At 37.6% G+C, this 16,795-nt stretch overlaps 1 protein-coding gene across 1 annotated transcript in view; it reads right to left on the reverse strand.

Moving 5' to 3' along the window:
- Positions 1-16,795, reverse strand: part of SEC61A2 (SEC61 translocon subunit alpha 2) — a 29,708-nt gene that overhangs the window by 3,399 nt on the left and 9,514 nt on the right. Inside the window, exons 4-11 of the mRNA XM_070428409.1 lie at positions 13,611-13,689; positions 11,474-11,605; positions 11,243-11,352; positions 5,395-5,548; positions 4,277-4,437; positions 3,330-3,527; positions 809-1,000; positions 265-341 (exon numbers count right to left, since the gene is read on the reverse strand). Coding sequence (XP_070284510.1) covers positions 265-341; positions 809-1,000; positions 3,330-3,527; positions 4,277-4,437; positions 5,395-5,548; positions 11,243-11,352; positions 11,474-11,605; positions 13,611-13,689 — 1,103 coding nt within the window. The remainder of the gene's footprint in view (positions 1-264; positions 342-808; positions 1,001-3,329; positions 3,528-4,276; positions 4,438-5,394; positions 5,549-11,242; positions 11,353-11,473; positions 11,606-13,610; positions 13,690-16,795) is intronic.

The raw sequence follows: 16,795 nt of genomic DNA on the forward strand, positions 1-16,795 counted from the left end.
AATGAGAACCTCCCATCTACATTTTAACACTTGGCTGAGCTGTGAAGGGGAACACAATTCCAATTAAACTAATTTAGTTGTCATTTTGATGTGGAGAACAATTAACTTTTATGTTCAATTTTGGTCCTTTTGTGTGAAGTAGAAATGCTGAAAATATAAATTTAAATAAATAAAGAATAACATTTGGCAAGAAAGGGAAGATTGAAAAACTGAGTATATGTTGCCTGCCCCCACCCTGCAAAGGATGAAATCAAATGACCTTACCTGTTAAGCTCATGAACCATAGAGGTATCTCTGTGGCCCCTCATTACCATTTGCTGTTCTTTAAGCTGTTTAGCTACCTGTCGAAAGAAACACAACTTTTAAAATCAAACTAACATTTCACTGTTCACTATCTACCCAGTTCTGTGTGAAGGGCTTTCTATACACTAATAAGTAAGATAACAAGAACCCTGAAGTAGGCACCGTCATACCATTCCTATTTTAAACCTGAGGATACTGAGGCTACAATACTGCACAACCACATTACCCATAAACTAAACCAGCGTTCTCAATCTTTTTTCACTATCACCTTCCTTAAGAAAAATTAATACTAAGAAATAATATTTTGTCAGGTAGGGTTGAGCTTTGGAGAGTCACAAACCATTATAAAGTCTATGTTTCACCTACCAGGAACCAATTTTTAACCCTATGGGGAGGTCATATTACTTTATTATTAATGTATGAATTAAAATTTAATTTACAAAAATAAGATCTGACATCTAAAATTTATAAATTATTTTTATTTTGAAATAAACCAAATACTTACATCTTTGGCTGAGGAACCAGACACCTCTATCCACGTCTTAGAAAAGAATGCACATGATCCAAGCATAAAGATGATATAAACAACCACATGGACAGGATCCTCAAATATGGCACCCATAGACTCAGGAGGAGAAAGATAATAACAAAGGCCTCCAACTGGGTAAGAGCGAGCAGGTCCTCCCCCACTGACATCCTACAGAACAAGAAGGAAAAGAACAAATGGCCAACCTAACTTGTCAAGCATACATTTTTATAACTTTTCAAACTCCTCAAAAATTAGGACAATGGTTTAAGCTCAAAGCACCTACAGCTAATGGCTATAAATAACTTAAGGATTTGCTTTTGTATCTAATATCTTCATTCCTTCAAAATTATATAGTGAACATCTCTTACATAAAGATGTAGGTATATTAATAACAGAAGACTGATTTAAGAAAAAATCTATGAGAAGATAGAAAAAAGACTACATTTATAGTCAATCTTTTTTTGTTGTTGTTAATCCTCACCTGAGGATATTTTTCCATTGATTTTTTTTTTTTTTTTTAGAGCAAGTGGAAGGGAGGGGAGGAGACAGAGAAAAACATCTATGTGAGAGAGAAATTGAGCTCCAATCAAGGTATGCAACCTTGACCAGAATCGAACTTGGGACCCTTCAGTCCTCAGGCCAACACTCTATCCAGTGAGCCAAACCAACTAGGGCTATAATCAATCTCTTATTAGAATCTGAAATTTCCTGAACTATATAAGAGTATGCAATGAAGGTCTGGAGAAAGGGCGGGAGGAGGGAGGGTCAATGGGGAAAAGAAGAGGGGTACATCTGTAGTACTTTCAACAAAAGATAATAAAAACATAAAAAGAGTTTTATGCACCACAATAAAACCCTTCCTTACACATGATTCTTTCATTTCAAAGTATTCTATTAAGAATGCAATCAATTGAAATATTGACAGAAGTCTAACAACTCACTGCCTAAATGTTATTTGTTTGTATAAGAGTCTTGATAAATATATACAATGAGATTTTTAGCAACACAAATATTTAAGAATTTTTATAGTAACAGAAATGGGACCAGCATGTATTTGCTCTTATTAAATAAAAATTTTGGGATATAGGGTGTGAGAAAGCAATTTCTGGTTGCAAAGATTAATTTATCTTGATTCTTGAACTTATAACTTCCAAATAATTCTTTTACTGTGCCCCTACAATTAATATTACTAAATCAAAAGCATTGTTTATAGACAAATTCAATTCCCCAATAATTCTCTCATTTAAAAAAAATATTAGTCAAGGTCACAATATATTCTATACAACCATTCAATGCATTTATTACTTTGTAATTTTTATAGTAATAATTACAGCTGGACTATTAGTTCATGAGGGGAGAAAAAGATTCCTCCCATAATCACAGGTAATCAAATTTCTGTTAAATGAATGGAAAAGGAGTATTACAAATAGAACAAATCCTATTTCCTCCAACTAACATTCAAAAATCACTGTCTTGCTCTAACCGCTTTGGCTCAGTGCATAGAGTGTTGGTCTGCGGACTAAAGGGTCCCGGGTTCAATTCCAGCCAAGGTCATGTACCTTGGTTTTGGGCACATCCCCAGTAGGTGGTATGAAGGAGGCAGCTGATCAATGTTTCTCAATGTTTCTCTCTCATCGATGTTTCTAACTCTCTATCCCTCTCCCTTCCTCTCTGTAAAAAATCAATAAAATATATATTTTTTAAAAATCAGTCTTACCCTGTTAAACTTCAAATTTCTTTTAAAAATTATCCTCAGTAAAAGCACAGATATATCAGTCACTATAACTTAAAATGTAGAAGATAGCATATTAAGATAAATGCACAATATATTAAGCACCATACTTCAGTATAATGACTAAAAATAATATTCTTTAATGCAATACAATTCTAGAATTACATACTCTGCAAAAGAATAAAGGATCTTAGTATTTTTTAATTCTATAGTTTTAAAGGAGAAAAATACTCCTTGGTCAGGTGATAGAATTTAAACCAATCAGAATTCAATCCAATCCCACAATTAACACTTCAATAACAATGTGGCTGGACTGCTTTAGAAGAAGCTCTGATACCAAGTACCTATAAAAGGAAGTCAGAATTTACTGGATTCTATTTCTAGCATCTGTTCTCTCTTTAGTTTAGTAATTTCATGTCTGTCTCCAGCCCAGTTAATCACAAACTAGTTTAGTGCCATTCAGGCTATGAAAAACAGGAAGGATGATTTCTGTATTCCATATGTTATCAACAAATAGCTTCTTTTTAAAAACATTATTCCAGACAATAGTGGAATGAGATTACAAAACACAGAATCATGAGAACCACTGTAATTTTAGCTTAAAAGATCATTCAAAGGAAATGCAAAAATGCTTCCTACTTAAGTGACTCTGAAAATGTTATAACAACTACTTCAATTATGGCTCATCTCTTTCAGTTAAAATTATAACCATGAAATGCAAATTACAATAAATGAAAACACTTGAATAAATAATAAAATACTCACTGCCCACTGTCCTAGTAAATTAACTAAAAAGTTGCCACTGAATCGAACAGACAGCATCTGGGAAATAACATAGAGGTTTGACACCAACGCTGACTGAAGAATAATGGGGATGTTCGAGGTGTAGAAGAGCTTGATGGGGTAGCTGCTGTATTGTCCTCGATACCGAGCCGACTTGATGGGCAAGTCAACACGAAATCCCTACAAAGTGAAAATTCAGAGTAAGAGGAACTGTACATCCTATATAATAAAAGCATAATATGCAAATTGTCCCCTCAACCGGGAATTCGACTGCTCACTATGACATGTGCTGACCACCAGGGGGTAGTAAGGAACATGGTGGGTATCGGTGATGCAGCGCTGGTAGCAGGCAGCAGTAGAGGCACTGCCAGCCCCGATGGGCCCCAATGAGAGTGGGACACAGAGGGATGGTGGAGCAAGTGAACTGATGGCACCAGGCCAACACAGGTGTAAGCAGGGCCCGATCGCCCCACCAATCACCCCACAGATGGCAACCAGTGGCGGTGGTGGAGGCGGGGCTGCCACCTGGCTCCCAGGCGCTGAGGGAGTCAGGCAGGGTCCCGACTGCCCTGCCAATCGCCATGCAGACAGCAAGCAACGCTTCGATTGCTGGCTAGGCCTAGGGAGCACACCTGTCCACAAATTTCGTGCACCAGGACTCTAGTATCATATAAACAATACAGAAAGCCAAACCAGGAACAGTAGGAAATATGAAAAGATAATGATAATAAAACTTAACCCTTCCACACAAAGGCATGCAAACAGAAATTCCTTTCTATTTCATTTTCATTCTACTTTGTTATTTACACCTCTGTTTCTAAAGAAAGGAATTATTTGCTTGACTAGATTTTGAAACATTGACTTATTAGAAACTAACATTTCAAATAAAAATCCACATCCCACTTACTTCAAAAAGAAAGTATACTTACCTGAAAATATATAACAACAGCAAACACAAAAACAGTAGCAATGAGGTTCATGAGATTGGGCAAGTTCTGACGGTAGAAAGCCTCCCTTAAAGCTCGGACTTTGTCGGTCCTGGTGGCCAGTAAATGAAAGAGAGCTATGACTGCACCCTCAAACTCAGTACCTGATAAACCAAGAGAAAAATTAACTGTAGATGCCAAAGTTATCCCAAAGGTCAAAACAAATAACCTTGAAACTATAGTACTCAGCAAAAAATATGAGTGAAAATAATTCATCGGTATTTGTGATATAGCCATATGTGGAGCTTCTAAAATATTTTGATCATTGAGGCAAAATGTATGTTTTTTAACATAAATTTGAAGTTTCTCAAGAGAAGTTTCTTGATGGAAACAACCAAAGTAGAGTAAGCCAAAAAAATATTTCATTCATAATGCTTTGCTTCTCCTTTACTTTCAAGAAGGGAAGAGTACTGCGGTAAGGGGAGGGGTGGCAGCAGCAAAGCAGAGTAGAGGTCAGATTCAAAAGATATATGTTACTCTACCAAGCTTGCCTTTAAGTTCATTTTACCAGGAACATTAATAAACCATTGTTGCTATTTTCTTAAGGCTGGGATTAGTTTAGATGTTAACCCTTACAAATCTAGGATGGCATTTTGAGAGAAGTGGAAATGGGTAAGGGGAAAAAGAGTAGAAATATTTCAAAATTTAGGTGCGAATACCAAGCCAAGTAGAATAGCAGCAAAAGTATTAGTGCTCCCTGATGATACAAAGAATAACAGTTTCTTCATCTGAAAAATCCTAATCCACTACCTTTTGATCCCCCTAGCAATGCTGAAATTGGTCAAATTCATGAGTTCTGCAGCAATGGCTTAGGCAAATAAAAATTTTCAAATGCTTGGGACCACTGAAATTTGAATAAGCAGAGGCTAAAATGTAGATATTCTTTTTGAAGTAATATTTCAGACTCCACAAATCTCTGCTAATAATTTTGAATAATTAGCATCAATTGTCCGCTGGAACAGTAAACCCAGATATCTACAGGCATGTACTGCTCCATTACGTGTTACTTTTCAACACACATCCAGCAACACTCGTGCAGTCGCAGTCACTGTGTGATGTACCTCTGCCAGTGTTAATAGTAGTGGGACTAAAGGCCTTCCAGACAATGGTTTCACAGATGTTGGTGGCAATAAAGAGGGAAATACCAGACCCCAGGCCGTAACCCTTCTGTAGCAGCTCATCTAACAGCAGCACAATCAAACCAGCAACAAACAACTGTGGGGAAAGAAATGCAAGTAAGCGGAAGCAAGAAACAACTCAAAAAAGGGGAAGACAAGCACCAGTGACTACTTTCAAAGTATGGGCATGTCTAACACATTCAAACCTAATGATTACAATATCACTATTATGATTCTGCATCTTTTAACCCACTTTGATTTAATCAGAAGCTAATCCTGAAAATCAGATGATTAGAAACATTGCTATATTGTATAGCAGCCATTTCAACTTTAAAATAGATGTTACCATCAGAACAGTTTCCCTTACAATAAGGGAAATAAGGCTTATTCCCTTAAATAAGGCTTATTGAAAAGCACACTATAAAACAAAAATGTTCACAGTTGTAGAATTTATGACAGCAAGAAACTGAGTACATCCCAGATATCTCCAAGCAAGTGAAAGGCCAAATGAATTATGGTGTAACAAGATGCAATTGCACACTGCCATGAAAGAAAAGTATGTGAACTATGTTGATACGTTTTTTAATTATATATAATATTGTATATATTGTGTACTTATTATATATCTATGGAATAAGTAAAAAGGTGAAGCACAAATTAATACATACACAGATTATAACAATGTAAAAATGCATTCTATACATATAGTGACAAAGATTGAATGTAAATTTCAAGATAGTTAAGAGTTCATAGGTTCCTAAGTTCGTAACTTTTTTTAAAAAATGAAAGCATGCTAACTTTAATTTATGTGAAAATGGAAATTCTTAATTTTCCTCTTGGATAAGACATTTCTGTAAAAGTGTATACCAATTAAAAATAAGCCCTAGAGCCTGGCCAGTGTGGCTCACTTGGTTAAGCATCATCACAAGCTCCAGGAGGTCAACGGTTCAATTCCAGGTCAGGGTACATGCCCGGGTTGGGGCTCGATCCCCAGTAGAGGGCATGCAGGAGGCAGCCAATGGATGTTTCTCTCTCATAGATGTTTCTTACTCTCTCCCTCTCCCTGAAATCAATAAAAACATATTTTAGAAATAATAATAAGCCCTAGACTTAAAAGTGACCTTGACCTGCACTCAGTAACCTGATCAATCAAGGAAGAAAATACACTTCTATACCCTCCCACCCCCGTCTCATGCCTGTCCCCACTATAAAGACACCCTCTTACAGAAGCTAAGGAAATGTCACTTCTGTGAAGCATCTCTGAAGCATCTCCCATCATTACTTACGCAGTTCCCTAATATCCCCATTAGAAGAGAGAGCAAACTACAGTACACTATATTAAGCATGCTTACCTTACACAGGGCTTATTTTATTTTCCTTAACTGTAATTTCAATGGTTGTACAGAGCCTAAATTGTCTATTGACAATCTTTTAGTTTAACTTTCAATGGACTGGAAAAATAGTACAATTCTCAAAACTTCTAAGTGAGCTCATAAATCCTTTACTTTTTACATTTTGACAAGATAAAAGAAGTTAGGATTTATTACTGAGATTTTATTTTTACCACAATTATGTAATAAATACTCCCAATCACACAGAAACCCAACCCTGTGCAAAGAATAAGAGCTGTCCACAAACTAACAGCCAATCAAAAGCATTATCATGGGCTTCTGACTAAATGACTGATTGAATAACCTGTCCAGAATCACATGGACAACTCTGAATCAACTGTAATTCAAACCACTTGTTCAGACCAATGTTCATCAGTTTATAGAATGATTTGTGTATATCCTATGAAAACAAAAACTCATTTTTCTAACTGGAGAAAGGCATTATAGAAAAACCTAAATGAGAAATGGTTTCTATAATTAAAGAAGATGAAAGATGGTAAAAAGCATACATGCCTGAGAGGAATTAGACACCAGAAAGTTAGAGCATCTCACTGACTAAAACGGTGATAAGAACTGAATACTAACTGAATGCCTTTGTAGATGTAAAATCAATATGAATCTCTAAAGCAGGCATAAAACTAACACTGTACATTTCAACCCTACAGATGCATTCACGCACAAACAACTGTTTGACAAAATAATACTTATCTTTACAATGTGCCATGCACACTGATAGTTTCAATTCTTTTTTAATTTTAATCAAGACATATTATTTAGATTTCAAAACTCACTAATTGAAAGACTGACCATGTGAATGAAACAAGAATAATTAAGTTGAGAAATATCTTATATAAGAACATGCAAACAGTTTTTAAAACCTATGTTTCTAGGTAGAAACACATGGATCCAATCATATCTCTTCAAGGTACCCACACATTTTCGTTTTTGAAAAAAATATATTTTATTGATTTTTTACAGAGAGGAAGGGAAAGGGATAAAGAGCTAGAAACATCAATGAGAGAGAAACATCGATCAGCTGCCTCCTGCACAATCCCTACTGGGGATGTGCCCGCAGCCAAGGTACATGCCCTTGACCGGAATCGAACCTAGGACCCTTGAGTCCGCAGGCCGATGCTCTATCCACTGAGCCAAACCAGTCAGAGCCCCACACATTTTCAATGTTAGCAATGCCTTAAAAAGAAGCAAATAGATCATTACCCACTGATGATAAGTAAACATGACATATTCTCTATACTTAACACTAGAAGAATTTACCATAACACAAATATCTGTGCACCAGAATTTATGTAACAAATATATATGCACTAAATTTGTTTTATTCCTAGAACATAATTATTCCTGGATTTGTAATACTGATAAAAAATTAAAATAGCTTAATTCCATTTAATATCAATTTAAATCTGTAACTAACACGTTAAGAAGTCTATACTTTATCTAACTAACCCAGAACTGCTCAGCTGAGGTTCTGTAAAAGTCTAAATCTAACCTTAGTAAAACACTAGAAAAATTTTACTGATTCACAATGTTAAGAGCTAGATGCCAATTCTGGGTATCTTTTAAAAATCAGGATTATTCTAAACTATGGGTTACGTAAAGCAAATGCTAAAAAATAAGCCGGACCGGTTTGGCTCAGTGGATAGAGCGTCGGCCTGCGGACTCAAGGGTCCCGGGTTCGATTCCGGTCAAGGGCATGTACCTTGGTTTCGGGCACATCCCCAGTGAGGGGTGTGCAGGAGGCAGCTGATCGATCTCTCTCATCGATGTTTCTAACTCTCTGTCCCTCTTCCTTCTTCTCTGTAAAAAATCAATAAAATATATTTTAAAAATAAATAAATAAATAAATAAATAAAATAAAATAAATATAAATCAACAATTAGTATATTAATATCCTCAACAATGCCAAAAGCATATGAAGAAATTTTAAGCACTGAAATATCTTTCTATCCATTCCAACTTTTCTTCCTCCAATTCCCAAAGGCTATAAATTTGCCAACCAAGTGTTTTTTAAATGGAGAAATAATGACAAAGTTATTCTTTAAAGAAATGTACTTTATACCAAACAGAAACACACAGGGGCTCAGAAAACTACCGATGACTCTGATTAAAAATTCCTCCCCCGCCCTAACCAGTTTGGCTCAGTGGATAGAGCGTCGGGCCTGCGGACTGAAAGGTTCCAGGTTCTATTCCAGTCAAGGTCATGTACCTTGGTTGCGGGCACATCCCCAGTAGGAGGTGTGCAGGAGGCAGCTGATCAATGTTTCTCTCTCATTGATGTTTCTAACTCTCTAGTCTCTCTCCCTTCCACTCTGTAAAAAAAAAAAAAAATCAATAAAATATATTTTAAAAAAAAATTCCTCCCCTTGTGCCTGGACAGTGTGGCTTGGTGATTGAGCTTCAACCCAGGAACTAAGAGGTCACTGGTTCAATTCCCAGTCAGGGGGACATGCCCAGGTTGCGGGCTCTATTCCCCGTAGAGGGCATGCAGGAGGCAGCCATTATCTCATGTGTCTCTGTCATTGACGTTTCTTTCTCTTTTTTAAAAATATTTTTGTATTGATTTCAGAGAGAAAGGGAGAGGGAGAGACAGAAACATCAATGATGAGAGAGAATCACTGATCGGCTTCTTCCTGCACACCCCTATGGGGATTGAGCCCACAACCCAGGCATGTGCCCTTGACCGGGATTGAATCCAGGACCCTTCAGTCCATAGTCCAACACTCTATCCACTAAGCCAAACCAGCTACAGCATGTCACTGATGTTTCTATCTATCTCTGGAAATAAAAACATATTTTTTAAAATTCTTCCCCTTGTCAAAAGACAAAAAACGCCCTCCCTACTTGTTGTTGTTTGTTTGTTTTAAGCAACTAAGAACAACCTAAATTTATTAGCTCATAGTTCTGTAGGTCAGAAGCTTGAGCAAGCTCAACTGGGTTCTTTGCTTTGTCTCCCAAAGTTGACATGAAAGCATTAGTTAGCCAAGGCTCTTAGCTAGATGGTCTAGGAAAAAATCCAAGTCAAGCTCATTCAGAATGAGGTCAAAATCCAGTTCCTTGTGGATTGTAGGTCTAAAGTATACCCGTTTTCTCCCTGTCATCCAAGGACTACTATATTCCCAGAAGCCACCTGCATTCTTCCTCATGTAGCCTCTTCCATCTTCATGGCAGAGGGGCAAGTCTTTCTCAAGCTTTAAATCTGACTTCCTCTTCTGCTCCATCCCTATTGTTACTGATGCCAATAAATACCTGAACAATCTCTCTCCTTGTTCTGAATCACGCTAACTAAACAATTATCTTATTATGATCTTCCTAAATAAAAAAGAATTATTAAAAAAAGAATGGTCAACCATGCCTGTCTGAGATGGTCATATTTTTTAATACAAATATTTGTAAACTAGTATTTTGATTTTATTTACAACTATTTTTCTAACCTTAATTCTTTTGACCATTAGAAAAACTTTCCTGAATTAATCCTAATTTCACAGAGTGAGCAAGAAGAGGCATTTCCAAGATAAGCAGAACTCTAGATGCCCAGTGTTTAATTTAAACAAACTTCTTTTCAAAAGTCAATAAATAACTATATATTTTAAGTACAATCCATTTGAGCAACTTCTCTAAATGATTTTTAAGGATTGTACATTACAGAAATATCTACCAAACTTTACACACTTTAAGATACTTAGTGGAGGATTAAATTAATGTTGGCCTTCAAAAATTCCATTCCAAAGCATCCATTTTAAAAATTCTTAGAATACATGTATGAGTATTTATAAAGTATTTCACTGATCCAAAGATATTAAACTATGATACAACTTATTACAAAAAAAATTGATTTTCTACTTATAAAAAGTTATTTTAGATTTAGATATAGATGTTTATCACCTAGCTTGCTCTTTCTGTGTCTTTGTGTACACACAATAACTTTTCATTTCAATAACAAATCACAGCAATTTTGGAATACATTTTAAAAAGCAATTAAAGTAAAAAAAATCAAAAATTGACGCGATGACATGAACAGCTATAATCAAGTTGACACCCATGTAGGAAAAGACAAACTATCAGAACTGCCACCTGGCTGAGTGCAATTGTAAGACACTATCACAATTGTAAGAAAACATCCTGATTTCAGAGACATCACAATGTGAAAAATGTGCATATTAGAATCAATGAAATAGAGTTGATCCATAATTCAATATATTATGCAGCTATAAGGCTATCAGAATTTTAAATTTTCACATCAACATGATACATGTCACTTCAATTATCAAAATATTCTATAATTCAAAAGTAAGAAAATTAATATTATCAACCACCTAAAGACTTGTTAGAAAAAAGGGATGAAACTGTTTTGTTATCTGCATATAAAAAATGGGATTTCTCACCTGAATAATGATAAGGAGGCAGATTCCAGCACCCATTTCAGCAGGATCCCCATACATGCCTGTCATGACATATACAATGGCTTGCCCAATGGTAATGATCATACCAAATACTGACAAAAATTGAGGAAAAAAGAGTACATGTTACAACCACAGACAGAAAAGACTACAGAAAAAAAAAAAATCTTTACCACAAAATTTCCAAATTTGAAATTTAATTTTATTAATGCTCACATTTTTGGGCTCCATTAAATAAAGCTCTGTCTTTGGGTGTATCTCCAACCTCAATGATTTTGGCTCCAGCTAACAACTGCATAATCAAACCAGATGTTACAATTGGGGAGATACCCAATTCCATTAAAGTTCCTGTAAAGGAAGGGGAAAGAAGTAAATACTATACACAATGCAGATTACTTTAGAAGTGTCCCAGTCCTTAATTACGCCTATGGAAATATATGCTTAAATGTTAACAAGCAAATTTTCATTTCTTAAACATTAAATTACTAAAAAAAAACCTCTATTAACACAACCTTGCAACAATCTATTAAATAAAAATTACTATAAATACAAATTTCTATAAATTCTAAACTTAAAATGTTAAAGAAATCTGTTGAAACAAATCTTCCAAGATTTCTGTCCAAATTATTATTTTTAGAATGTATGCTAAACATTTTATTTTATTTTTTAAGACATTTTTATTGATTTCAGAGGAAGGGGGAGAGAGAGATAGAAACATCAATGATGAGAGAGAATCATTGATCAGCTGCCTCCTGCATGCCCCCTACTAGGGATCGAGCCTGCAACCCGGGCATGTGCCCTTGACCGGAATCAAATCCAGAACCCTTCTTTCCACAGGCCAACACTCTATCCACTGAGACAAACTCGATAGGGCTGAACATTTTATTTTAATGCAAATTAAAAATTACAGCCCTGATCAGCCTGGACCACAGGGTTGGGGTTCCATTCCCAGTCAAGAGCACATACCTTGGTTGCAGGGTCCCAAGCCCCAGCAGGGTGTGTTCAGGAGGCAACCAACCAATGTGTTTCTTTCACATAGGTGTTTCTTTCTTTCTCTCTCTCTCTCCACCCCCACTCTCCCTTCAATCTCTTTCTCCCCGCTCCCTCCTTTCCACTCTCTAGAAATCAATGGAAAAAATGTCCTCAGGTGAGGATCTAAAAAAAATTATATATCAAGCCCCAAAATTACACACCAACTTAAAAAAAAAAAAAGATACTTAAAAAGATTTCTGACTCTGCCCAGCTGTGTCAACCTATGAACCAAGTCATGATTTGATTCCTGGTCAGGACACATGCCTGGGTTGTGGGTTCGATCCCCAATAGGAGGCTAGGCAGGAGGCAGCTGATAAATGATTCTTTCTCATCACTGATGTTTCTCTTTCTAAAATCAATAAAAATATTAAAGAAAAGATTTATGACTCTGATGCAATATCTAAAATTACATATAGCATTATCTAAAACTACATTGTAGAATATCTAGTGGCATGAAAAATGATCTTGACACAGTGCACTGGGGGAAAAAAACACAAATAATATATAGAAAAAAATGAGAAAAAAGAAAAAGCTCTAGACAGTGATAATCACTCCATTCTCTGTGTACTTCAATACTCTGTAACATAGTTCTAAAATTAGAATAAACACATGGTTCTATAATTATTTACATACTAGAGGCCCAGTGCACAAATTTGTGCACGGGTGGGGTCCCTCGGCCTGGCCGGTGATCAGGGCTGATTGGACTGGCCAGCTGAGGAGAGGGACCGCGGCAGGTTGTCCGGCCACGCAAAGTTGGTTGTGGGAGCACACTATCCACCAGGCTTTTATTATGTGTCTACGCTTTCATATATATACTAGAGGCTTGGTGCACAAATTTGTGCACGGGTGGGGTCCTTCAGCCCAGCCAGCCCGGGAGGTTGGCCGGCTGCCGGCCGCAGGAGGTTGGCTGTGGGAGCACACTGACAATCAGGGGGCAGCTCTTGCGTTGAGCGTCTTCCTCTGGTGGTCAGTGCATGTCCTAGTGACCAGTTGTTCAGTCATAACGGTTGCTTAGGCTTTTATATATACAGATAGATAGACTAGAGGCCGGGTGCACGAAATTCATGCACTGATCACCAATGGGCACCTCCTGCATTGAGCGTCTATCCCCTGGTGGTCAGTGCGCGGACACAGCAACCGGTCGTTCCACTGTTTAGTCAATTTGTGTATTAGCCTTTTATCATATAGGATTTGTCTCTTCTCCCAGGCAATGTTTCTTTTATCATATCCTCCCACTCCTTGTAAACTCAAAAAACATTTTCCACAATTTCAGATCTATTTGATGTTAGTAGTATGGAGGCAAAAGAAAATAAGTACATACCTCTGTTGGATGCAAGAATAACTCTCATCCAGTAGAAAGGATCTGCAGAATCTGATGACATGATTCCAAATAGTGGTATCTATAATATAACAGAAAACATTTTATAAAAGTGTATTATATAAATTGTCTGACCTTACTTTGTAACTCATCACTTAATGTTTGCAATACTTTTTTAAAATATATTTTTATTGATTTTAGAGAGAGAGGGAGAGTAAGAGAGAGATAGAAACATCAAAGATGAGAATCACTGATTGGCTACTTCCTGCACACCCCCTATTGGGTATCAAGGCCCACAACCTGGGCATGTACCTTGACTGGGGAATCAAACCATGACCTCCTGGTTCATAGCTCAACGCTCAACCACCAAGCCACACCAGCTGGGCAGCAATACTTTATAAAACTTGTGATTTATGATTTCTCACGTTCTTTAACAAAACAAACATACCTTAAAGACAGTTTTTTAATGAAAATAAAAATAACAGAAATCATTACTTACAGCATTTCACTAGTAAATTCTCCTATCAGTATGAAGATCTGTTGCACAACAATGCAAATATACTGAACATGAACTCTATGCTTAAAAATGGTTAAGATAGTAAATTTTGTGTTTAATATAATTTAAAAAAATACTATCAGTGCCAGCCCAGTGTGGCTCAGTAGTTGAGTGGAGAACTATGAACCAGGAAGTCGATTCCAGGTCAGGGCATATGCCTGGATTGCAGGCTCAATCCCCAGTGCAGGGCATGTAGGATGCAGCTAATCAGTGATTCTCTCTTATCAATGATGTTTCTGTCTGTCTCTCCCTCCCCCTTCTTCTCTAAAATCAATATATATATATATATATATATATATATATATATACACACACACACACACATAAATTTTTTTAAAAAATACTATCAGTAAATTGTAGGATATACTTACCTAGTCACATAATAATTTTGCAAAGCTATGGGTATTAATGTCAGCCAAGGCTACACTCCAAATTAAGACTGAAGGTGATGTATACAGTAGAAAAATTATGCAACCACTAAAGATTGTACTTAGGAAGTTTGTAACAGAGTAAGAAAGTGCTTATGTCTCAATACTAAGTATAAAACAGTGGTTCTCCATCTGGGGCAATTTTGCTCCCTGCCCCTGTCCCCCAGGGAATGTCTGGCAATATCTGAAGACATTTTTGGCTATCACAACTTTAAGGAAGATGCTACTGGCATCTAGTAGGTAGAGGTCAGGGATGCTGCCAAGGCACGGAACAGCCCTCCAACAACAAATGCTTACCCAACCTAAAATTTACTCCCATTGTTGAAAAACCCTGTTAGATAAAAAGAAAGGCACAAAATTGTATAGGGTAAAAATTCAGAACATGAAAAATACACATAAAAGGTAACAAGGTATAAATATTTTTTTATATCCTAAACAATGATTATTTGTAGGTAGTGAAATTATGGTGGACCTTTTCTTCTTTATTCTTTTCAGTATTTATCAAATTTTCTAAAGAAAGCACATAATGCTTCCGATCATATGACCCATGTTTAGGATACAGCACTGGACCATACCCCCTTGCCCACCATGTGGGGATCAGACACAAAGAAAAACACATTTCCAGTTTTCAAAAATCTTCTCTATATGAAGCTGTTGTTTTTTTAAAATTTACAATCAGCTTCTGGTCAAGATGGCAGTATAAGTAAACATAGTACTTACATCCTCCAACAACCACATCAAAATTGCAATTAAAATACAGAGCAACCGTCACTCAGAACCACCTAAAACCTAGCTAAATAAAAGTCCTACAATTAGGGATTTAAAGCAGCAGCCACATGAGACTAGTAGGAGGGGCCTAACGAGGAACTGCCTGGCTCCATGCCCACATGTGGAAGATAAATATCAGGAGGAATATCTTGGCTGCAGTGGTCACAGAGTTCCCCCTGAGGAGCAAAGGGTCCCAGCCCCACACCAGACCCTCACGTCCAGGGTTCTAGTCCTGGGAAGAGAAACCCCCATAACTTCTGGCTGTAAAAACCAGTGAGAATTGAGGCTGAGAGGAAAGGTTGCGGGAATCCCAGGAAGTTCCTTGTAAAGGGCCTACACACGGACTTACTACTTTGACTCATTCCCTCTGAGATTCAGCACTGGGATAGCAACTCAAAAGGTACCAAGGACATAGAGGGAGGAACTGAAGTGTCTGGTATTGGAGCGAAAGCGGGGGCGGGGGGTGGGGGGGGTGGAGCAGCTTTCTCCCAGACAAAATACTGGCAGAGGCTACTGTTCTTTTGATGAGCCCTCCCCTCACAAAGATGGCAAGCAGGCACCATATCTGAGTTTCCATCAACCTGGCTCACACTATTCCCCCCCCTGCCCTGGTGATTCCCTGACACTCCTCCCCACTAAACTTGCAGGGCCAACCAAACTGTTTCCAGGAGCTTTTCCATATAAATGGCCTGTACTGGCTCACAATTAAGACTTTTCTAAAATCTCTCAAACAAGCAGCATCTGGTCTAAGTATGCCCCACACCTCTTGCTAAGTGGCCCCAGATGCAGAAATACCAGCAGCTGGCCTTAGTTCACAGCTTGGCTTTATTGGGTACCTCCAAGCCCAGCACAAGTAACAGCCATCTTCAGATCACTTTATAGCTCATGCTAGGTGGCCCTGGTCACAACACAGGTGGCAGATGACTTTGGCCTTCACCTCCCAGGAGACCCCAGAGCCAGTGCACTCTATTGACAGCTTCATACCACACTGAAACACTACCAAACCACCTCCACAACAACACACTCAAGGGGCAAACACAATGGGCACTAGAGCCCCTCTGAAGTAAGTCCTGCTCTCTGGAATAGGCCCTTGCACAGCTCATCCTCCATAGGTAAATCCCTCCCATTGACATTCCAACAACCATGAAGGCTCAACTATGGGAAGGTGTACAAAGCCCACTGGAGAGGGGGGTTGGCACACTTGGACAGCTTGGGTGACTGGGAAGGCTGTGCCACTTGACACATAGGACACCTAGTACATTAGGCCACTCTACCAAGCCCAGGAGACATAGCAGCTATACCTAGTACATAGAAACCAACATAGGAGGCTGCCAAAATGAGTAGACAAAAAAAAACATGTGCCCAAATGAAAGAACAGAACAAAACTCCGGAAAAAGAATTAAAATGAACGTCAACCCATGAGCCAGAGGTCACGG

This window comes from Myotis yumanensis, unplaced genomic scaffold (assembly GCF_028538775.1).
Source record: "Myotis yumanensis isolate MYYU_CA2020_CCGP unplaced genomic scaffold, mMyoYum1.0.hap1 SCAF_1, whole genome shotgun sequence".
NCBI lineage: Eukaryota > Metazoa > Chordata > Mammalia > Chiroptera > Vespertilionidae > Myotis > Myotis yumanensis.